The 25680-nt window shown below is 36.9% G+C and overlaps 1 protein-coding gene across 1 annotated transcript in view; it reads left to right on the forward strand.

Annotated features, from left to right (window-relative positions):
* TEX11 (testis expressed 11) overlaps window positions 1–25680 on the forward strand; it is a 353939-nt gene that overhangs the window by 169596 nt on the left and 158663 nt on the right. Inside the window, exons 14-15 of the mRNA XM_060137334.1 lie at window positions 11717–11798; window positions 15312–15390. Of these exons, the coding sequence (XP_059993317.1) occupies window positions 11717–11798; window positions 15312–15390 (161 nt within the window). The remainder of the gene's footprint in view (window positions 1–11716; window positions 11799–15311; window positions 15391–25680) is intronic.

The raw sequence follows: 25680 nt of genomic DNA on the forward strand, positions 1-25680 counted from the left end.
TACTACCCAAAGCAATCTACAGATTCTATGCAATCCCTATCAAGCTACCAATGGGATTTTTCACAGAACTAGAACAAAAAATTTCACAATCTGCATTAAAACACAAAAGACCCCAAATAGCCAAAACAATCTTGAGAAGGAAAAACGGAGCTGGGGGAATCAGGCTCCCTGAATTCAGAATATATTACAAAGCTACAGTCGAGACAGTATGGTACTGACACAAAAACAAATATAGATCACTGGAACAGGATAGAAAGCCCAGAAATAAACCCACACACATATGTCACCCTATGTTTGATAAAGGAGGCAAGAATATACAATGGAGAAAAGACAGCCTCTTCAATAAGTGGTGCTGGGAAAACTGGACAGCTACGTGTAAAAGAATGAAATTAGAACAGTCCCTAACACCGTACATAAAAATAAACTCAAAATGGATTAAAGACCTAAATGTAAGGCCAGACACTATCAAACTCTTAAGAGGAAAACATAGGCAGAACACTCTGTGACATAAATCACAGCAAGATCCTTTTTGACCCACCTCCTAGAGAATTGAAAATAAAAACAAAAATAAACAAATGGGACCTAATGAAACTTCAAAGCTTTTGCACAGCAAAGGAAAACATAAACAAGACCAAACGACAACCCTTAGAATGGGAGAAAATATTTGCAAATGAAGCAACTGAGAAAGGATTAATCTTCAAAATTTACAAGCAGCTCATGCAGCTCAATATCAAAAACACAAACAACCCAATCCAAAAATGGGCAGAAGACCTAAATAGACGTTTCTCCAAAGAAGACATACAGATTGCCAACAAACACATGAAAGAATGCTCACCATCATTAATCATTAGAGAAATGCAAATCAGAACTGCAATGAGATATCATCTCACACCGGTCAGAATGGCCATCATCAAAAAATCTACAAACAAAAAATGCTGGAGATGGTGTGGAGAAAAGGGAACACTTTTACGCTGTTGGTGGGAATGCAAATTGCTACAGCCACTATGGAGAGCAGTATGGAGGTTCCTTAAAAAACTAACAGTAGAACTACTGTACGACCCAGTACTGGTCATATACCCTGAGAAAACCATAATTCAAAAAGAGTCATGTACCACAATATTCATTGCAGCTGTATTCACAGTAGCCAGGACATGGAAGCCACCTAAGTGTCCATCAAGAGATGGATGGATAAAGTTGATGTGGCACATATATGCAATGGAATATTACTCAGCCATAAAAAGAAACGAAATTGAGTTATTTCTAGTGAAATGCATGGACCTGGAGTCTGTCATACAGAGTGAAGTAAGTCAGTAAGAGAAAAAGAAGTACCGTATGCTAACACATATATATGGAATCTAAGAAAAAAAAGAAAAGAAAAAAAGAAGCTCCTGAAGAACCTAAGGGCAAGACGCGAATAAAGACACAGACCTACTAGAGAATGGACTTGAGGATACGGGGAGGTGGAAGGGTTAGCTGTGACAAAGCGAGAGAGTGGCATGGATATATACACACTACCAAATGTAAAATTGATAGCTAGTGTGAAGCAGCCGCATAGCACAGGGAGATCAGCTCGGTGCTTTGTGACCACCTAGAGGGGTGGGATAAGGAGGGTGGGAGGGAGGGAGATGCAAGAGGGAAGAGATATGGGAACATATATATATGTATAACTGATTCACTTTGTTATTAAGCAGAAACTAACACAATTTTAAAGCAATTATACTCCAATAAAGATGTTTTTAAAAAAAACAAGATGCAGACGTACTGGAGAATGGACTTGAGGATGCGGGGAGGGGGAAGGATAAGCTGGGACAAAGTGAGAGAGTGGCATGGACATATATGCACTACCGAATGTAAAATAGATAGCTAGTGGGAGGCAGCCACGTAGTACATGGAGATCAGCTCGATGCTTTGTGACCACCTAGAGGGGTGGGAGGGAGGGAGATGCAAGAGGGAAGAGAGATGAAGATATATGTATATGTATAACTGATTCATTTTGTTATAAACAGATACTAACACACCATTGTAAAGCAATTGTACTCCCATAAAGATGTTAAAAAATTTAAAAATTTGAAAAATAAAAAGGTTTTTTTTGTCTGTGTTTCATTTTGGAATGTTTTGTATTGCTATGACTTGAAGTTCATTAATTTTTGTTTTTCAGTGTCTGAACTTCTGTTAATCCCATCTGCTATAAGCTGAATATTTGTGTCCCCCGACCCCAAATTCATACACTGAAATTCTAACTCCAAGGTGATGGTATTAGGAGGTGGGGTCTTTGCAGGTGATTACATCCTGAGGGCAGAGTCCTGATGATTGGGATTAGTGCCTTTATATAGGATGCCTGAGAGAGAGCTCCCTCACCCCTTTTGCCATTTAAGATTCCAGTGAGAAAGGAGACATTTATGAGGAAGTGGGCTCTTACCAGACACTGAATATGCTGGTGCTATGATTTTGGACCTCCCAGCCTCCAGAACTGTGAGAAATAGATGTTTGTTGTTTATAAGACACCCAGTTTATGCTGTTTTTGTTATAGCAGCCCAAATGGACTGACACCATCTCATATAGTTTTCACGTCAGATTTTGCAATTTTTATTTGTGGAAGTTTGATTTGGATCATTTTTATGTCTTCCGTGTCTCTGTTTAGCTTTTTGAGCATATGAAATATAATTTTACTCACTCTTTTAATGTCCTTCTCTGCTAATTCTTGTATCTGTGTCACTTCTGGGTCAGTTTCCGTTGGTTATCTCCCCGGTATGGATCATGTTTTCCTGCCTCTTCCCAGGCCTCATCGTCTTTCATTGGATGTCAAGTGTTGTGAATTTTACATTGTTGGGTGCTAGATATTTTTGTAATAGTATAAATCTTGTTGAGCTTTATTACAGGAAGCAGCAAGTTATAGGCGTACCTCAGAGATATTGTAAGTTAGTTCCAGACCACCACAATAAAGTATCACAATAACGTGAGTCACACGAATTTTTTGTTTTCCTAGTGCATATGAAAGTACGTTTATAATGTAGTCTATTAAGTGTGTAATAGCATTATGTCTAAAAAACAATATCAGTACCTTAATTAAAAATATTTTATTGCTAAAAAATGCTAACCATTGTCTGAGCATTCAGCAAATCATAGTAATCTTTTTGCTGGTGGAGGGTCCTGCCTCGATTTTGATGGCTCCGGACTGATCAGGGAGGTTGTTGCTGAAGGTTGGGGTGGCTGTGGCATTTTCTTAAAATAAGATGAGAAAGAAGTTTGTCCCATCAATCAAATCTTCCTTTTACAGACGATTTGTTTTTAGCATACAATGCTATTTTGATAGCATTTTACCCACAGTAAAACTTTCAAATTTGGAGTCAATCCTCTCAAACCCTACTTCTGCTTTATCAACTAAGTTTAATATTCTAAATCTTTTGTTGTCATTTCAACAGTCTTCACAGCATCTTCACCAGGAGTAGATTCCATCTCCAGAAACCACTTTCTTTGCTCATCTATAGGAAGCAACTCTTCATTCATTAAAGTTTTTTTTTAACATCTTTATTGGAGTATAATTGCTTTACAATGGTGTGTTAGTTTCTGCTTTATAACAAAGTGAATCAGTTATACATATACACATGTTCCCATATCTCTTCCCTCTTGCGTCTCCCTGCCTCCCACCCTCCCTATCCCACCCCTCTAGGTGGTCACAAAGCACTGAGCTGATCTCCCTGTGCTATGCAGCTGCTTCCCACTAGCTATCTACCTTACATTTGGTAGTGTATTATGTCCATGCCTCTCTCTCGCTTTGTCACAGCTTACCCTTCCCCCTCCCCATATCCTCAAGTCCATTCTCTAGTAGGTCTGTGTCTTTATTCCTGTCTTACCCCTAGGTTCTTCACATTCATTAAACTTTTATCATGAGATTACAGCAGTTCAGTTCCATCTTTAGGTACTGCTTCCAATTCTAGTTCTCTTGCTCTTTCTACCACATCTGCAGTTACTTCCTCCACTAAAGTCTTGAACCACTCAAAGTCATCCATGTGGGTTGATGTCAGCTCCTTCCAAACTCCTATTAATGTTGATATTTTGACCTTTCCGCATGAATCACAAATGTTTATAATGGCATCTAGAATGGCGAATCCTTTCCAGAAGATTTTCTGTTTACTTTGCCTGGATCCATCAGAGGAATCACTATCATGGCAGCTATAGTGTTATGAAATATATTTGTTAAATAATAAAACTCAAAATTTAAAATTCCTCCTTGATTCGTAGGCTGCAGAATGGATGTTGTGTTAGCAAGCATGAAAACATTAATTTTATTGTACATCTCCATCAGAGTTCTTGGGTGACCAAGTGCATTGTCAAAGTAATATTTTGAAAGGAATCTTTTTTCCTGAGCAGTAGTCCTCAACAGTGGGCTTAAAATATTCAGTAGACCATGTTGTGAACAGATGTGCTGTCATGCAGGCTTTGTTGTTCCATTTACAGAGCACAGAAGAGTAGATTTAGCGTAATTCTTAAGGGCCCTAGGATTTTAGGAGTGGTTAATGAGCATTGGCTTCAACTGAAGGTCACCAGCTACATTAGTCTCTAACAAGAGAGTTAGCCTGGCCTTGGAAGCTTTGAAGCCAAGCATTGACTTCTCTCTAGCTATGAAAGTCCTAGATGGCATCCTCTTCCATTAGAAGGCTGTTTTGCCTACAGTGAAAATCTGTTGTTTAATGTAGCTACCTTCATTGATTATCTTAGCTAGATATTGTGGATAGCTTGCTGTAGCTGTTACATTAGCACTTGCTGCTTCACCTTGTACTTATATGTTAAGGAGTCAGCTTCTTTCTTTAAACCTCAGGAACTAATCTCGGCTAGCTTTAAACTTTTGTTCTGTAGCTTCCTCACCTCTCTCAACCTTCAAACAATTGAAGAGAGATAGGACCTTGCTCTGGATTAGGCTTTGGCTTAAGGGAATGTTTTGGCTGGTTTGGTCTTCTTTCCAGACCACTAAAACTTTCTGTATCGGTAATAAGACTGTTTCACTGTCTTATCATTCATGTGTTCACTGGAGTTGCACTTCTAATTTCCTTCAAGAATTTTTCCTTTGCATTCAGAACTTGGCTAACTGGTACAAGAGGCCTAGGTTTCAGCTTATCTTGGCTTTCAGCATGCCTTCCTCACTAAGCTTAATTATTTCTAGCTTTTGATTTAAAGTGAGAGGCATACGACTCTTCATGTGAACACTTAGAGGCCTTTGTAGGGTTATTAATTGGTTAATTTCAATACTGTTGGGTCTCAGGGACTAGGGAGGCCTGAGGAGAGGGAGAGAGATGGGGGACTGCCCAGTTGGTGGAGCAGTCAGAATACAGACAAAGTGTAAGTTCGCTGTCTTATATGGACACAGTTCATGGCATCCCAGAACAATTACAATAGTAACATCAAAAATCACTGAGAACAGATCACCATAACAAATATAATAATATAAAATTTGAAATATTGCAAACCAAAATGTGACACAGAAACACAAAGTGAGTAAATGCTATCAGAAAAATGGCACTGATAGAGTTGCTTGACGCAGGATTAACACAAAATGTAAAAACACAGTATCTGTGTTTGTAAAAAACACAGTATCTGTGTTTAGTATGTATGTATGTATGTATGTATGTATGTATGTAAAAAACACAGTATCTGTGAAGTGCAATAAAGTGAAGTGCAGTAAAATGAGGTATTCCTGTACTTGGAAACAGTTTGATCCTGCAGTTAGTAGTACTCCTAACTCTTGCTTGGTATGAAACATTTCCTCATGTGCTTTGTAATTTGGGATTGTTAGTTTATCTTTAGTGTTAATCTTTTAGAATCCTTTACAACCTGGATTGAGGACATGGCCATATATCTATTTTTTTTTTTGATGTGGACCATTTTTAAAGTCTTTATTGAATTTGTTACAATATTGTTTCTGTTTTATGTTTTGGTTTTTTGGCCCCGAGGCATGTGGGATCTTAGCTCCCCAACAAGGGATTGAACCCACACCCCCTGCATTGGAAGGCGAAGTCTTAACCACTGGACCACCAGGGAAGTCCATGGCCCTACATCTATTTGCCTTAGCCAGATGTCTAAGAGATATCACTCTTTTGGCTACTTCTATTTTGATTTTTCAGCATTACACATGAGTAGTATAAATTTTTAAAATAAAATTTATTTATTTATTTTGGGCTGTTTTGGGTCTTCGTTGCTGCATGCGGGCTTTCTCTAGTTGCGGCAAGCAGGGACTACTCTTTGTTGTGGTGCACAGGCTTCTCATCATAGTGGCTTCTCTTGCTGTGGACCACGGGCTCTAGGCACGCGGGCTTCAGTAGCTGTGGCACGTGGGCTCCATAGTTGCGGCTCGTGGGCTCTAGAGCACAGGCTTAGTAGTTGTGGCACACGGGCTTAGCTGCTTCGCGGCATGTGGGATCCTCCCGGACCAAGGCTCAAACCTGTGTCCCCAGCATTGGCAGGCGGATTCTTAACCATTGCGCCACCAGGGAAGTCCGAGTAGTATAAATTTGAACTCCATATCTATGTGAAGGTAGAGCCTGTTAAAAAATCCTCCAGACTCCCCTCCCCCCGCATGCGCCAATCATCCAGACAAACATTTCTTTTTGGCCTCATTCAGAGATTTGGCACAAGACAGACAAACTTCCAATACCATTAGATAAAAGAGAAAAAAGCCCCCAGGATACTCACCATTCCCATACAGTCCACTTCTCCATGTTTTGATGACTCACTACAATCTTTCTGCTTTTGTTTACTTTTCAGAGTCCTCAGGTTGTTGCTTTGTAGATCTTGTTCAGGGCTTTTAGTTGTAATTAGTGGAGGATATAGACTATAGTTATCATGCTCCATCTTGGCTGGAACTGGAACAGATAGTAATATTTTTAAAAATTAGTTTTTGAGGAGAAATTAAAATTTGGTAGCCTTATGTTATTCCACAAAGTTGTTTTTGAAAATTTATCAGTACAGTGAAATTGGAAAAGTCTTGGTTGCTTAGGTAAGACACCAAAAGCACAAGAGAAAAAGGAAAATTAGATGATGTCGGGCTTCATTAAAGTTAAAATTTTTGGGACTTCCCTGGTGGCACAGTGGTTAAGAATCTGCCTGCCAATGCAGGGGACATGGGTTCAAGCCCCTGTCTGGGAAGATCGCATGTGCCACAGAGCAACTGAGCCCATGCACCACAACTACTGAGCCTGTGCTCTAGAGCCTGCGAGCCACAACTACTGAGCCCGTGCGCCACAACTACTGAAGCCCATGCGCCTAGAGCCTGTGCTCCGCAACAAGAGAAGCCACCGCAGTGAGAAGCCCGTGCACCACAACGAAGAGTAGCCCCCGCTCGCCGCAACTAGAGAAAGCCTGCGTGCAGCAACGAAGACCCAACACAGCCAAAAATAAATAAATAAATAAATAAATAAATTTAAAATTTTTGCTTCAAATGAAACCATCAGGAAAGTAAAAACACAACCCATGGGGTCCTCCCAAAAGAATGGGAGAAAATATTTGCAAATTATGTATAAGCGTCTGGTATCCAGGATATATTTTTATAAAAACCTCTTACTACTCAGTAGTAAGAAGACAACCCAATTAAAAATGAGCAAAGGATTTGAATAGGTATTTCTCCAAAGAAGGTATACCATAGGCCAATAATAAGAACATGGAAAGATGCTCAATATCACTAATTATCAGGGAAATGCAAATCAGAAGCACAATGAGGGACCACTTCACACTCACTAAAATGGCTATATTTTTTTAAATGGACAAAAACAATTATTGGTGTGAATGTGGAATAATTAAAACATTTATACACTGCTGGTGGGAATGGTACAACCACTTTGGAAGACAGTTTGGCAGTTCCTCTAAAAGTTAAACATAGAGATACCATATGACCCAGCAATTCCACTCCTAGGTGTATACTCAAGAGAACTGAAAACATGTGTCCACATAAATACTCGTGCATGAATGTTTATAGCACCACTATTTACAACAGCCAAAATATGGAAACAGCCCATATGTCCATCAATTGATGAACAGATAAAATGTGGTATATCCACACTAAAGAATATTATTTGGCCATAAAAATGAATGTAGTGCTGATACATGGTACAACATTAATGAACCCTGAAAACATTATGCCAATTGAAGAAAACCAGCCACAAAAGAACACATATTGTATCATTCCATTTACATGAAATGTCCCAAATAGGCAAATATATAGATACAGAAAGTAGAATAGTGTTTGCCTGGGTGTTGGGGTGAGGTGGCACTGGAGGGAGTAGAGAATGACTATTAAAGGGTACAAGGTTTCTTTTTGTGGTGATGAAACTGTTCTAAAACTGATAAACAACTTTGTGTATATACTAAAACCCATTGAGTTGTGTACTTTATTTTTTAAAAAATATTTATTTATTTTTGGCTGCATCGTTGTTTTTTAAATCAACTCTTGAGTTTACGTCTTTATTTTGTTTTGATTTTAATTGGAGTGTTCTTTTTTTTTAGAGACAACTTTTTAGAGCAGTTTAAGTTCACAGCAAAATTAAGCAGAAGGTACAGAGATTTCCCATACACATCCTGCCCCTACTCGTGCACAGCCTTCCTAGCTATCAAAGTCCCCACCAAAGTAGTGCGTTTGTTACAACTGATGAGCCTGCATTGACACGTCATTATCACCTGAAGTCCACTGTTTACATTAGAGTTCACTCTTAGTGTTGTATGTTCTCAGGGTTTGGAAAAATGTGTAATGGCATGTATCCATTTATACTTATCATACAGAGTAGTTTCACTGCCCTAGAACTCCTCTGTGCTCCACCTATTCATCCCTCCCTTTCCCCTAACCCTTGCCAACCACTGATCTTTTTACTGACTCTGTAGTTTTGCCTTTTCCACAGTGTTATATAATTGGAATCCTATAGTATGTAGCCTTTTCAGATTGGCTTCTTTCAGTTAGTAATATGCATTTAAGACTCCTCCATGTCTTTTCATAGCTTGATAGCTCATTTCTTTGTAACTTTGAACAATATTCCATTGTCTGAATGTTCCACAGTTTATTTATCTATTCACCTACTCAAGGATGTCTTGGTTGCTTCCAAGTTTTGGCAATTATGAATAAAATACCATCAGCTGTTTTCCTTTTTCTTTCATTTTTGTGAAAATGTCTGCCAAATACCCATGTTGGAATAACTGAGGTTTGTCTAAAAATGGTATTCTGTGACAAATATGGCTTGTTCAGCTTGCAGTTCAAATAATCACACAAGTGTTTTTTTCCTGGAAACAGCTACCACGGTACTTCAACATGCAGGAAAAATGCTTTATGCATACTTCTCATTTCATCATATTGGATATTAAAAAGACATGAACTGGTACAGCCACTTTGGAAGACAGTTTGGCAATTTCTTACAAAACTAAACATACTTTTACTATATAGTCCAGTAATTGCACTCCATGCTATTTGCCCAAAGAAGTTGAAAACTTATGTACACACAAAACCTACACATGGTTGTTTATAGCAGCTTTATTCATAATTGCATCGGATCTTAGTTGTGGCATGCAGGATCTTTCATTGCAGCATGCTGGCTTTTTGTTGAAGTATGCGGGCTTCTCTCTAGTTATGGTGTGCGGGCTCAGTAGTTGCGGCACGCAGGCTCTCTAGTTGTGGCGCGCGGGCTCCAGAGCACATGGGCTCTGTAGTTGTAGCACGAGGGCCTAGATGCCCTGCAGCATGTGGGATCTTAGTTCCCCAGCCAGGGATCGAACCCATGTCCCCTACATTGGAAGGCAGATTCTAAACCACTGGACCACCAGCAAAGTCCCAAGTTGTGTACTTTATTATTTTTATTTATTTATTTTAATGTCATGGGTATTTTAAAAATTTATTTATTTATTTAGGGCTGTGTTGGGTCTTCGTTGCTGGGTGCGGGCTTTTCTCTAGTTGCAGTGAGCGGGGGCCACTCTTAATTGCGGTGCGTGGGTCTCTCATTGCAGTGACTTCTTTTGTTGCAGAGCACAGGTTCTAGGTGCACGGGCTTCAGTAGTTGTGGCTCGCTGGCTTAGTTGCTCCACACCATGTGGGATCTTCCCAGACCAGGGCTCAAACCCGTGTCTCCTGCATTGGCAGGTGGATTCTTAACCACTGTGCCATCAGGGAAGTCCTCTGAGTTGTGTACTTTAAATGGGTGAATTGTATGATATGTTTATTATAGCTCCTTAAAGCTGTTAACCCCCAAAAAAGTCTTTCAACAAATTTTTTTTTACCTAAAATGATATTTGTAGCCTGAAAAATGGGTAAGATTTCTGAAGGAGAGAATGTAGGAAAAGGAGTAGTTTTATAGAAGCTGAGCCTTAGGAAAGCCTCACAGTAAGGGGCTAGGAAGATAAGAACACCTTAAAGTAGGTAAAATACCCAGTAGATTGGCAAAAACTTAGAGGTCCGATAATTCCAGGTGTTGACAAGGATGTGGAACACTGGGAATTCTCATCCACAGCTGATGTTAGTGTGAAGTGGTATACCACTTTGGAATTGCAAGCATGAGTCCTGCTTTGTTCTATTTCAAGATTTTTTCAGCATCCCTTGCACTTTCATGTGAATTTTGGGGTCAGCCTGTCAATTTCTACAAAGAAACCAGCTGGAAATTTGATTGCATTGAATCTGTAGATCAATTGGGGGATTACTGCTATCTGAACAATATTAAGTTTTCCAATCAGGAATATGGGATGTATTTTTATTTATTTAGGTCTTTAATTTCTTTCAATGTTTTGTAGTTTTCAGTATAGAAGTCTTGCCCATATTTTTAAAATTTATTCCTATGTATTTTATTCTTTTTGATGCTATTACAAATGGAATTATTTTCTTAACTTCACTTTTGGATTGTTCATTGCTAATATGTGGAATATGTCTTGAGCCCAAGAGATATTCCAACATGCCCGTTAGGAAAGGTGCTAATGCAATAAGTTATAATTATAATGCAATCTTAGTTTATTCTTTGGACTGATATTATCTTTATTTGCAAATGCTTTTAATACCAGTAGTTACTTTTCCCCTAACTTTCCATTTTTCAGGCATCTCACCCATGAATCGCAGTAATTTTTTGCAGAGCTTGGAGCTAATGAGTACAGTGTTCATGTAGAGATTAATTGACATTGTAGAGAGAAAAATTCTATTCTGTGAACCTAGACTGCACTTTTAATCGTAGACTGCTGTGTAAAGATGTACACTGTCACGCAAAAGTGGTAGCAGGTCCAACTAGCAAGGACTTGGAAAAACCATTCAGAGTACATTGTTATTAATAGTAAATATGATAGGCGTATCCTATAGGAAAGACAATATGTTTTCTATTTCATTCAGCCATTGTTTGCAGAGGACCTTCGTTGTTATTAAAGTCTCAAAAGAAAACAAACCTAATTGATGTTTGGGGTTTTGCTTACCAAGACAAGAATATGGTCTTAACATTCTCACAGTTTAAGTATTGGCCTTGCCATTAAATGCTTGCCACTCAACAGAAATGTTTACATGTTCTTTTCCTTTTACTATTTCATTTAGATTGAATAAAATACCAGAAAATATCCTCAGGAATAGACCGGATGTTATGATTTGATTTTTTATAATTTTGATTTCCTTTGGTCATGATACATCTTGCTGTGGTTGAATAAAAACAGGCAGTTACTTGAAAATTGTCTTTTACATTTCACAGTGTTAATATCATTGTGATTTCTTTGTTTAAAATAGGAACATTTAACTCCAGGTGGGCTTTCCTTAAAGATGAAAATCCTCTTGAAGTATGAAACAGCTAAAGAAGAATTTCTTGGAGGTAAGTAACATCTCTGTGTGTGAAGAGTACACAATTTTGAAATATTAACACCAATTTGTTGAATGTAAGATTTTTTGTAGTATACTAGCATAGGTATAATTTGATGGTGACTGAGAAGGAAATTGAGCACATAAGATTGTCAGTCAGGAAGAAAAGGAGAAGGAAGAAAGAATAGTAGCAAATTTAACAAGTAGTAAAAAAGAGCTGGATAAAAGCTATCAGTTTTCCTTTAGTCTAGCAGAAAATTGCAGCTGCCCAACCTGCCCACCATGAAGAAAGATAACCTATTGATAGAAAAAGCCTTTGTAATGCTGTGCCATTTATAATTACTTGTATAAATATTGCTATTTGTTTTTCAAAATTCTCAAGGGACTAGAATGTGCACATCACAACATAAACATCCTGATACACAGCTGTGGGTCATTTGGCAAGTGACAACTTTTCTGTGCTTCAGTTTCTTCATCTTTAAAAGAAATGTAATATTAATGTCTACCTCACTGTGTTGTTTTGAGAATCCTATGAGAAAAAGTATGTAAAGCATTTAGTTCCATGCCTGGTACATAGTTAGTGTGCAATAAATATTACCTATTATTGTAGTTATTATTATTGTTGTTATTACTACTGTATAGATAAATTAAGTGAGGCATAATATCTCTATGCACACTGGCCCCTTAACAGTATTTCAATTATGTTTAGTCATAAAAATAATTTACTCTAAATTTTTTAATGTATACATGCTTTTTTTACTGCATAAAAATTTAATTGCATTATAGAGCTGCATTATTTTTACTATATAAAATGATATGTTAGTATAATAACTGATTATCCAGTAAGCAATAAGAATTTATAATAAGTAGGACAGTAATCAGATTTGGAAGTTGCTCTAAATTTAGTGCCAGTTTAGTACTGCTGAAACTTTCTGTGACTTCTAGAATATTAGCCAATCACTAAGAGACCTCAGAAGCTGAAATATATAGAGGATTCTGCATGTCTAGGTAACAGTATCAGCTCAGATATACACAGGTTGAAATTTATTAGGAGCCAGAAAGACAACTCCTCTTTTTTTGCAGTACAGGAATAAACAAACCAACAAACCAATTAAGGGAGTAGTCTTACTCAAGCTAATATAATATGGGAAGATCAGAGATTATTGGAGTCACCTAGTTTGAAGTTGATTAATTTTGGACTAGAATTCCCCATTACAGTTTTTTATCAAAATGTAGAAAAGAAACAGAGTTTAAAATGAAATTATTCTTTATTTCCAGATTGTTTTTACTTAACTTAATCTAGATGCTCATGATAGAGTTGCAACATCAGATTACAAACTAGGAAACTTCATGAATTTAAGTTTCCTATAGTTTAAAATAATAAAGTTATCTTTCACTTTGTATTAAAAGTATATATGGGGACTTCCCTGGTGGTGCAGTGGTTAAGAATCTGCCTGCCAATGCAGAGGACACGGGTTCGAGCCCTGGCCTGGGAAGATCCCACATGCCCTGAAGCAACTAAGCCCGTGTGCCACAACTACTGAACCTGTGCTCTAGAGCCCGTGAGCCACAGCTGTTGAGCCCACAAGCCAGAGCTACTGAAACCCACGCCTAGAGCCCGTGTTCCGCAACAAGAGAAGCCACTGCAATGAGAAGCCCACACATCACAATGAAGAGTAGCCCCCACTTGCTGCAACTAGAGAAAGCCCACACGCAGCAACAAAGACCCAATGCAGCCAAAAATTAATTAAAAAAAAAGTATATATGAAACTTGTATGTTTATAATCTCTTCATTTCTTTGCTAATGAAAATACTTCAAGAATGGTCAACCTGGGCTTCCCTGGTGGCACAGTGGTTAAGAATCCACCTGCCAGGGCTTCCCTGGTGGCGCAGTGGTTGAGAGTCCGCCTGCCGATGCAGGGGACACGGGTTCGTGCCCTGGTCCGGGAAGATCCCGCATGCCGCAGAGCGGCTGGGCCCGTGAGCCATGGCCCCTGAGCCTGCACGTCCAGAAGCCTGTGCTCTGCAACGGGAGAGGCCACAACAGTGAGAGGCCCGCGTACCGCAAAAAAAAAAAGAAAGAAAGAAAGAAAAAGAATCCACCTGCCAGCGCAGGGGACATGGATTAGAGCCCTGGTCTGGGAAGATCCCACATGCCGTGGAGTAACTAAGCCCGTGTGCCACAACTACTGAGCCTGCGAGCCACAACTACTGAAGCCCTCACGCCTAGAGCTCATGCTCTGCAACAAGAAAGGCCACCACAATGGGAAGCCTGTGCACCCACTCGCCACAACTAGAGAAAGCCCATGCACAACAATAAAGACCCAACATAGCCAAAAATAAATAAATAAAATAAATACATTTTAAAAAAAAAAAAAAAAGAATGGTCAACCTAAGTGGTATTTTTCATTAGAACTTCACTGGTATTTTTTACAGTAGGAAAAGTAGAAATTAAAAAAAATATATAATTTTTTTATTGTGAAAAGGTATAACATACCCATTAAGGAAGTTTCTGGAAAATAGTAAAAATATCCATTGTCCACCATCCATTGGAATATCAGCTCCTTGGTAGCAGAGATTTTTGTGTGTTTTGTCCACTGCTGGATTCCCAGCACCAAGCACAGTTCCTGGCACAGAGAATACACTCATCAGTTATTTTTTGAATAAATAATCTAAACACAATCACTTTTAGAAATTTGATGATTTATTTACAGTATTTTTCTATATTAATTTGCTTGTTTTACAGAATTGTGACTATATAGTACAGACAGCCTTTGTTTTCCAATTTTGTTTTTTTACTAATCTTATAACCATTTTTCATATTGGTGCATATTCATTTTTTAAATGAAAAACAGTTTTATTTCATATTTAACAGTTTTAATGGTTGCATAGTAATTTATCACTACCCTACAGTGGACACTCAGTATATGTCCTTTTTATTGTTGTTATAATTTATATTGCTTTTAATATCCTGTTCATTACATTTCCCCACATTTATTTCAGATGAATTTTCAGAAGTACAATTTCTGAAGTAAAGGGAATAATAATAACAGCAACTTTCATTTACTGAATGCTTACTAAGTGCTAGGTCCTTTGCTATGTAATTTACATACATTATCTCCCGTAACTCTTTCATCAGCCCTGAGAGATTGGTGATTTGTTCCCCACTTTACAGATGACAAAACTAAGGTGCAGAAAAACTAAGTAACTTGCTTATGGCCATGAAAGTGGAAAGTGGTTTCAAATATGGATCTGTCTGACTTCAGATCCCAAGTTTTTATCCACTGTGTTCTTAGCAGATAGTAGTCAAATTGCTTTTCAAAAAGTTACTTTGCCTGTTTTACTGTACTCTCTCTAGCATTGGATATTATTGCTATATAAAAAGACTTTGGTAAATTGTTAGGCAAGACGTGGTATATGGCAAACATTTAGAAAGTAGATTTTGAACAGAGGAAAATTACTGAAAATAGCTAAGGTTCCTAAAAAGTGAAACTAATTTGATTATTTCCTTTGTTCTATTTGTTAGCTATCATGGAAATACTACATCGTGACATGTCTTTAGACTTTTGTCTGAGCATTGCTAAACTGCTGATGTATCATGAAAGGTATAGAAGAAATGATTTTTTCTTTAAAGACTAACATTTTTCTAAGGTTTCCATTAACATATATTGAATTATATCTGTCTATATCTATATATCTACCTCCCTCCATCCATATTCACAGAGCACAATATTTGCCATTGTGCTAATCAAATTAGAAGATGGAACTGCTTGCTTAAATGATTTAAACAATCCGTAGTCAAGTCAATTTTAAAATTTATATTAAAATTTTTTAAAATAAAATGAGAAAGGAGTAAGGTAGGGTTTTATAAAACAGGAGTTGACTAGGTTAACTTGTAGGCCAGTGGCATGTGGAACAGGAAGGCATGTGCAAGTGTAGTTCTGCAAATGATATACCTCTCTGGCTCTATCTTCATGGGATCATTAATGTCAAAAGGGACCTTAATGTACTTGCAGACCTCTTAGTGGTTTTCAGACTTCAGTGTTCATCACAGTTACTGGGGAATCACTTGAAAAGATGCTCAACATCGTTAGCCATCAGGGAAATGCAAATCAAAACCACAGTGAGAAGCTGCTTCACACTACTAGGATGGCTGTAATCAAAACGATAGATAATAACAGAAATTGACAAGGATGTGGAAAAATTGTAACCCTCATACACTGCTGGTGGGAATGTGAAATGGTGCAGCCACTTTGGAAACAGCCTGTTAGTTCCTCAATAAGTTAAATAGAGTTACCATATGACCCAGCAGTTCCACTCCTAAATTAAACAGGAAATGTGTCCATACAAACACGTGTATATGAATGTTCATAACAGCATTATTTTTAATAATCAGATGTGGAAACAACCAGAATGTCTGTCAGCTGATGAAAAGATAAACAAAATGTAGTATACTCATTTGGCAATAAAAAGAAACAGAGTACTGATACATGTTATAACGTGGATGAACCTTAAAAACATGGTAAGTGAAAGAAGCCAGTCACAAAGACCACATATTGTATCATTCCATTTTTATGATATTTCCAGAACAGGCACATTTATAGAAGCAGATAGTAGATTTGTGGTTGCCTAGGGCTTTGAGAATTGGGGGGATACGGGGAGTAACTACTAATGGGCATGGGGTCTCTCTTTGGCATAATGAAAATGTTCTAAAATTGTATGATGGTTGCACAACTCTGGGAATATACTAAAAAACATTGAATCATATACTTTAAATGGATGAATTGTATGGTATGTGAATTATACCTCAATAAAGCTTATTAAAAAATAATCACTAGTGAATGTGGTAAAAACAGAGAGATCAGGCCCTACCTTACTCCAACAAGCCCAGACCTCTGTATTCTATATTAGTCCTCCAGGTGGTTCTGAGAACCACTGTTTTGTTTAATTTTTTAATTTTTAAAATTGAAGTATAGTTGATTTACAATATTAGTGTCAGGTGTACGACATAGTGATTCAATATTTTTATAGATTATACTCCATTTAAAGTTATAAAATACTGACTATATTCCCTGTGGTGTACAATATATCCTTGTAGCTTATTTATTTCATACATAGTAGTTCGTGCCTCTTAATCCCCTACCCCTGTTTGCCACTACCCCCTTCCCTCTCCTCATTGGTAACCACTACTCTGTTTTCTATATGTGTGAGTCTATTTCTGTTTTGTTACATTCATTCATTCTAGTTTTTAGATTCCACATGTAAGTGATAACATACAGTATTGGTCTTTCTATGTCTGACCTATTTCACTAAGCATAATACCCTCTAAGTCCATCTATGTTGTTGCAATGGCAAGATTTCATTCTTTTTTATGGCTGAGTAACATTCCATTTTATATATATACCACATCTTCTTTATCCATTTATCTGTTGATGGGTTGCTTCTGTATCTTGGCAGTTGTAAATAATGCTGCTGTGAACATTGGGGTGCATGTATCTTTTCGAATTAGTGTTTTTGTTTGTTTTGAATATATACCCAGGAGTGGAATTGCTGCATCATATGGTAGTTCTATTTTTAGTTTTTTGAGGAACCTCCATACTGTTTTTCACAGTGGCTGCACCAATTTACATTCCCACCAACAGTGCAAGAGGGTTCCCTTTTCTCTACATCCTCACCAACGTTTGTTATTTGTGGTCTTTTTGGTCATAGCCATTCTGACGGGTGTGAGGTGACATCTCAGTGTGGTTTTGATTTGCATTTCTCTGATGATTAGTGATGTTGAGCATATTTCATGTGCCTGTTGGCCATCTGTATATCTTCTTTGGAAAAATGTCTATTCAGGTCCTCTGCCCTTTTTTTAATCAGGTTGTTTGTTTTCTTGATATTGAGTTGTATGAGCTGTTGATGTATTTTGCATCTTAACCCCTATTGGTCATATCATTTGCAAATATTTTCTCCTGTTCAGTAGGTTATCTTTTCATTTTGTTGATGGTTTCCTTTGCTGTGCAAGAGCTTTTACTTAATTAGGTCCCATTTGTTTATTTTTGCTTCTGTTTCCTTTGCCTTAGGAGACAGATCCAAAAAAATAACTGCTACTATTTATGTCAAAGAGTGTTCTGCCTATATTTTCTTCTAGGAGTTTTATAATTTCAAGTCTTAACGTTTAGGTCTTTAATCCATGTTGAATTTATTTTTGTATATTGTCTGAGAAAATGTTCTAATTCCATTCTTTTACATGTAAGCTATCCAGTTTTCCCAGCACCAGTTGTTGAAGAGACTGTCTTTTCTCTGTTGTATATTTTTGCCTCCTTTGTTGTAGATTAATTGACCATAGGTGCGTGGGTTTATTTCTGGGCTGTCTATTCTGTTGCATTGATCTGTGTGTCTGTTTGTGCCAATACCATACTGTTTTGATTACTGTAGCTTTGTAGTATAGCCTGAAGTCAGGGAGTGTGATACCTCCAACTTTATTCTTTTTTCTCAAGATTGTTTTGACTATTTGCAGTCTTTTGTGGTTCCATATAAATTTTAGGATTTTTTGTTCCAGTTCTGTGAAAAATGTCACGGGTATTTTGATAGGGATTGCATTAAATCTGTAGATTGCTTTGGGCAGTATGGACATTTTAACAATGCTCCTAGTGTTCTTATCACCTTAGGAAATTATAAGGGCTGTAGAGGCTCAGTTCTAAGAATCGGGGGCAGAGACCAACATATATTTTCTGTTATCTCATACATATTTCATAAGCTGTTAAGTTTCAACCTGATTGTTACAGCTTATTCTTTTTCAGTTCCGATTTTTGTGAATTTTGATTCTGTCACGCAGTATATTAACTACTCCTCCCAGTTTATGTCATCCTCAGATTTGGTAGGCATGCCCACCTGTCTTCATTTAATTCGGATTTGCACACTTTTTCTTAAAGGACAAGATAGTATATATTTTAGATTTGCGGGCCACAGAGTTTCTGTCACAACTCCTCAACTCTGCCATTATAGTGCAAAAGCAGCCATAGACAATATATAAACAAATGTGGGTGGCTGTGTCTCAATAAAACTCTTTCCCAGTTTCTTTTATTGTGGTAAAATACACATAACTTACTATACTAATCATAAAGTGTACACTTCATTGGTAACGAGTACATTCATATTCTGCAAATATCACCACAGTCCATCTCCAGAACTCTTTTCATCTTGCAAAACTGAAAGTCTTTACCCATTAAACAATAAATTCTCTGTTCCCCACTTCTCCCAGTCCTTGGCAACCACCATTCTACTTTTCATCTCTATGAATTTGACTACTCTAGGTACGTTATTTAAGTGGAATCATACAGTATTTGTCTTTTTGTGACTGACTCATTTCACTTAACATAATGTCCTCAAGTTTCACCCATGTTGTAGCATGTGTCAGAATTTTGTTCCATTTTAAGGCTTAAGAATATTCCATTGTGTGTATATACCACATTTTGCTTATCCATTTATTTACAGATGGAAGATAAAACTTCCATGTTTTAGCTATTATGACTAATGCTGCTGTGAATGTGGGTGTAAAAATATTTCTTTGAGAACATGCTTTCGATTCTTTTGGTTATATGCCCAGAAGTGGAACTGCTGGATAATGTAATTCTATTTTTAATTTTTTGAGGAACTGTCATACTGTTTTCACAGTGGATGTACCATTTTGCATTCCCACTAGCAGTACACTAGAGTTCTAATTTCTCTACATTCTCATCAACTTTTAAAAAAAAAATATATTAGTAGCTATCCTAATGAGTGTGAGGTGGTATCATGTAGTTTTGATTTGCATTTCCTTAATGACTAGTCATGTTGACCATCTTTTCATGTCATTTTTGGCCATTTGTATATCTTCTTTGGAGAAATGTCTGTTTTAGTCCTCTGCCTGTTTTTTAATCAAGTCGTTTGGTGTTTAATGTTGAGTTTTAGGAGTTCTCTATGTATTCTGGATATCAATCCCTTATCATATAAATCATTTGCAAATATTTTCTTCCATTCTTTGGGTTGCCTTTTTACTCTATTGATAGTGCCTTCTGATGCAAAATACTTAAAATTTTTCATAAAATCCAATTTGTGGGTTTTTTTTGTTTGTTTCCTGTTCTTTTGTTGTCATATCTAAGAAATCATTAACAAATCCAATGACTTGAAGATTTTCCCCTTTGTTTTCTTCTAGGAGTTTTATAGTTTTAGGTCTTAACATTTAGGTCGTGGATCTATTTTGAGTTAATTTTTGTACATGGTGTAAAGTAAGGGTCCAACTTCATTCTTTTGCATGTGATACTGGTTTTCTCAGTATCATTTGTTGAGAAGACTGTCTTTTCCCCATTGAATGGTCTTGGCACTCTTGTCAAAAATCATTTGAATATGTATGTGAGTTTATTTCTGTGTATTCTGTTCTCTTCCATTGCTTTTTTTTAAAACTGTTATTTTGTAAGTAAGTTTTGAAATCAGTTAATATGAGTTCTCCAGCTTTGTTCTTTTTCAGAATCATTTTGATTCTTCACAGTTCCTTGAGATTACATATGAATTTTAGGATGAATTGTTCTATTTCTTCAAAAAAATCATTGGGATTTTGATAGGGACTTCATTTAATCTGTAGATCACTTTGGATAGTATTGGCATCTTAACAATACTGTCTTCCAATTCATGAACGTGGAATTTCTTTCCTTTTATTTATGTGTCCTCTAATTTTGTTTAGAAATGTCTTGCAGATTTTATCATACAAGTCCTTCACTTCCTTGGTTAAGTTAATGCTTAAGTATTTTTTATGCTATTGTATATGAGATTGTTTTCTTAATTTTCTTTTCAGATTGTTTATCGTCTGTATATAGAAATGCAACTGATTTTTGCATGTTGACTTTGTGTCCTGCTACTTCGTTGAATTCACTTAGTAGTTTTAATAGGTTTTTTTGTGGAATCTTTAGGGTTTTTTACATATAAGATCATAATCATCTATGAACAAAGATAATTTTACTTCTTCCCTTCCAATTTGAATGGATGGCTTTTATTTCTTTTCCTTGCTTTATTTCTCTGGCTAGGATGTCCAATACTATGTTGAACAAAAGTGGCTAAGGCAGGCCTCCTTGCCTTGTTCCTGATCTTAGAGGAAAAAGTTTCAGCCTTTCACTGTTGAGTATGATGTTCACTATGGGTTTTTCCAATATGGCTTTTTAAAAAAAAGTTTATTTCCTTCCTTCCTTCCTTCCTTCCTTCCTTCCTTCCTCCCTCCCTCCCTCCCTCCCTCCCTCCCTCCCTCCCTCCCTCCCTCCCTCCCTTTCTCTCTCTTTCTTTCTTGGCTGCATTGGGTCTTAGTTGTGGCATGCAGGATCTGCGTTGAGGCATGCGAGATCCTTTTGTTGCGGCACATGGGCACTTTGTTGTGGTGTGCAGAGCTTCTCTCTAGTTGTGGGGTGCGGGTTTTTCTGTCTCTAGTGCGGGCTTCAGAGCTCATGGGCTCTGTAGTTTGTGGCACGTGGGCTCTCTCGTTGAGGTGTGCGAGCTCAGTAGTTGTGGCACGTGGGCTTAGTTGCCCTGTGGCACGTGGGATCTTAGTTCACTGACCAGGGGTTGAACCTGTGTTCCCTGCATTGGAAGGCGGATTCTTTACCACTGGACCACCAGGGAATTTCCACATATGGCTTTTATTATGTTGAGGTAGTTTCCTACCCTTAGCTTGTTGTGTGTGTTTATTATGAAAGGGTGTTGAATTTTTCAGATGATTCTTCTGCATTTGTTGAGATGATCATGTGATTTTTATCTTTCATCCTGTTAATGTGGTATATAACATTTACTGATTTTTGTATTTTGAACCATCTTTACATCCCAGGAATAAGTCCCACTTGGTCATGGTGTATGATCTTTTTAATATGCTGTTGAATTTGGTTTGGTGGTATTTTGTTGAGGATTTTTACACTATATTCATCAGTGATATTGGCCTGTTGTTTTCTTTTCTCATAGTGTCTTTTTCTGTTTTTGTATCAGGGTAATGCTGGCATCATAAAATAAGTATGGAAGTGTTCCTTCCTCTTCAATTTTTTGGAAGAGTTTGAGAAGAATTGCCATTAATTTTTCTTTAAATATTTGGTAGAATTTATGAGTGAAGCCATCAGATCCTGGGCTTTTCTATGTTAGAAGGTTTTTGATTACTGCTTCAATCTCTTTACTAGTTATACGTCTGTCAGGTTTTCTATTTCTTCATGATTCAGGCTTGGTACATGATATATTTCTAGGAATTCATGCATTTATTTCTTCTAGATTATCTAATTTATTAGTGTATAAGTTTTAGTAGTGGTCTTTTATAATCCTTTTGATTTCTGTGGCATCAGTCCTAATGTCTCCTCTTTCATCTCTGATTTTATTTATTTGAGTCTTCTTGCTTTTTTTCTTAGTTAACTATCTAGCTAAAGGTTTGTCAGTTTTATCATTTAAAAAACCCAACTCTTAGTTTCATTGAGTATTTTATTGTTTTTTTCTGGCCTCTATTTCATTTATTTCTGCTCTAATTTTATTATTTCCTCCCTTCTGCTAGCTTTTGGTTTAGTTCTTCTCCTCATTCCCTAAGTTCTAAAGTTAGGTGGTTGATTTGAGACTTTTCTTGTTTTAATGTAAGCTTTTATAGTTATAAATTTCTCCCATAGCGCTGCTTTTTCTGTGTCCCATAAGTCTTGGTATGTTGTGTTTCCATTTTTATTCTTCCCTAAGTATTTTCTAATCTCCCTTGTGATTTCTTCTTTGATTCATTGGTTGCTTAAGGCTTGTTTAATTTCTACAGTTTCTGAATTTTCCAGACTTCAAGACTGAGAAACTTATCCCCCCAATACTACATTCAAAAGGAATTTATCACATAAGAGTGAGTTTGCAAATCAGTGGACCTATGACCTGGGTATGACCACAGATGTGTTGCATAGGGATGCATTAATTGCCAGCATTTAACAATTTCACATAAAAATTTGGATTTTTGAGTTCTCTTGAAAAAAATCTGGAAACACTTGGTTAATATTCCCACTAAGCAATAATCAGTTGGAACCAAGTGGCAGTTGTTACCTTCAGACGTGGGACATGTATTCTCCAGTTTGACATAGTCCCCACAATGCCTTATTTTCTCCCATATCCTGTGTGTCAGGTTGTCATTTATCATCTTCTTTGTGTCATTATTCTTATAGCAGATATAAGAGGAAAATAAATGTCCATGGCATCCACATCTCTATCAAAAGTGAGGAAATGAAAGCTAGACTGAAAGGAAATTAAAAAATATTCCTGTGTTTAATATGCAAAGAAGTGTGTTGGTATCAAATGAGTACAACTTAATAGTTCATTATGAAATGAAATAAAGTAGAAACTGTGGCTAGTATACACAAAAGCAATGTAATGAAAACTTATCAAATTCAATAACAGGACTGAAATTTCAACCAGGTTTATTTTGGAAAGTTAATAAAATAAGCTATCCTATTGTAAAATGCAGTTATATAGTTTTATATTAAGGAAAACAATTGCCCAGGCGTTAAACCCTTTTAAAGATGACAAGTTTACAAAAGTGCGTCTACTGAGTGAGTCATAAAATGTATTCTTAAGTTTCAGGTGTAAATCTAACCAGAAATGCTGTTGTTTGGCATGTTGAAGGTATGGCTGATAATTTATTAGACAGGTTGCTTTAAAAGAGTTATTTGTGGTATTTCTGTTGCATGGACATATGTAATACTGCACAGTAAAGTATATTGTGGTGTCAATGAAAATTTTGATAAGACAGAACTTTTGAACATAGTACCTGTGTCGTATAAGTTTAATGTAGATTGATCAAAACAATTTGTGTGTGACTACAGGAGATATTTCTGCAATGGTTAGTTATTAGGATAAATCTTGATTTGGAACTTAAATCCAAGGTGGAAGTATTTTTTAAGAATATAAGACAAGTCTGTTAATTGTATAATTTACCAGGAAACACTGTGCTAAAAAGCTAAAAATGAAACATGTGGATGTAGTAATAACACATGTATGCTGGATATTCTTCTGTGGCTTCAAAAGAGATTATTGCTTTGCTGGGTGAATTTGATGCACAGTAGAGTAGTTGCCTCTACTTCTTGGAACTTAAGGGGCTTAGTTGGATGTGGTGCTGTCACATGTTGGGTTACCCTAGAAGTGGATTTTAAAGATGGAGATTAGTGTACAGATAATTTATTAAGGGGTGGTGTCAGGATCAACACCTATGAGGGAAAGGAAAGGAGGCAGGGCTAGGTAAAGGGAGAAGTTGGGCTGATGTAAAGTCACCATAAGGCTTCAGCTTTACCCCATGGGATGCTCTGAAGCTGGGATGGCCATTCAGAATTGTCCTCAGTTAGGGTGAGAAAACCAGGTCTAGCCCAGTGTTTACTAGTCACTGGATGCCAGCTGCCTTGGGAAGGGAGCATAACCTTGGATGAGGTAGCTCTCTTCAGCCTAGGTAATTCCTAAAGAGCAACCTGGAAATAAATATTTTAGTGTTGAAGGGAAAATCTGGGTGATGCAGCACAGCATTCATGACAGGTGCTAAAGAGATCTTTTTGAACTGTTGAAAGAATTAAACTTATGTCATCTATGGGAAACACCCCTGCCTCAGCTCAAAGACTTGACCTCTGTGGTGAATATGACAACTCATGTAAACACTCTGAATCTCTCTACAAATGCAGTAAGTAAATGAATGTAAGTTTAAATTCACATGTTCTTAGGGAAGTCGTTTCTTTGGGAAACTCATTTAGCAGGGACTAATCTGACTCACTTTTCTATGCTGAAATTGATTTCCAAAGATGGAAGTGATTACCTGAACTACATACTCAGAGTTTTAGACTTGAAGATTGAATTCTTAAGAATATGTTTTCTGATTTCCAACATTATAATAGTGAAAAATATTGTTTATTTTGCCTTTCTCAAGTAATATTACTAATGTGAATAAAGAACTACAAATTGACCTTCACTATACTGTGGTACAAAATTCTAATTAGACAAATATGGAATATCAGATGTAGTAGACATTTACTGCTTTTGGTCAGTCATCACTCATTCATCTACTTTCTTATTGATAACATTATCCAAATTTCCATTTAGGTATCTACTTCTTCCCTATCAGTATGCATGGACATTGACATATTGGTGTAGAAGAAAAAGTTTCAGTTTTCTGTTTCCAAATCAAGAAGATAATCAGTTTCAGAAGGAAAATTTGATAAATTAAGTGTTTATATTTTTAGATTTCAAATTTAAAATATAGCTTCTATTTTTTACAGGTTTGTACTATGTTAGCATGCTTGTACTATCATTCAGTTAATAATAAAGCTTGATTACATATCTGGCAGGTTTTTGTTTTAACATCTTTATTGGAGTATAATTGCTTTACAGTGGTGTGTTAGTTTCTGCTATATAACAAAGTGAATCAGCTATATGTATACATACATCCCCATATCTCCTCCCTCTTGCATCTCCCTTCCACCCTACCTATCCCACTCCTCTAGGTGGGCACAAAGCACTGAGCTGATCTCCCTGTGCTATGCGGCTGTTTCCCACTAGCTATCTGTTTTACATTAGGTAGTCTCTATGTATCCATGCCAATCTCTCACTTCATCCCAGCTTCCCCTTCCCCTCCCCGAGTCCTCAAGTCCATTCTCTACATCTGCATCTTTATTCCTGTCCCGCCCCTAGGTTCTTCAAAATGATGTTTGTTTGTTTTTTTAGATTCCATATATATGTGTTAGCATATGGTATTGTTTTTTCTCTTTCTGACTTACTTCACTCTGTATGACACACTCTAGGTCTATCCACCTCAATACAAATAACTCAATTTTGTTTCTTTTTATGGCTGAGTAATATTCCATTATATATATGTACCACATCTTCTTTATCCATTTATCTGTCAGTGGGCA

Source organism: Lagenorhynchus albirostris, chromosome X (genome assembly GCF_949774975.1).
Source record: "Lagenorhynchus albirostris chromosome X, mLagAlb1.1, whole genome shotgun sequence".
NCBI classification, from domain to species: domain Eukaryota; kingdom Metazoa; phylum Chordata; class Mammalia; order Artiodactyla; family Delphinidae; genus Lagenorhynchus; species Lagenorhynchus albirostris.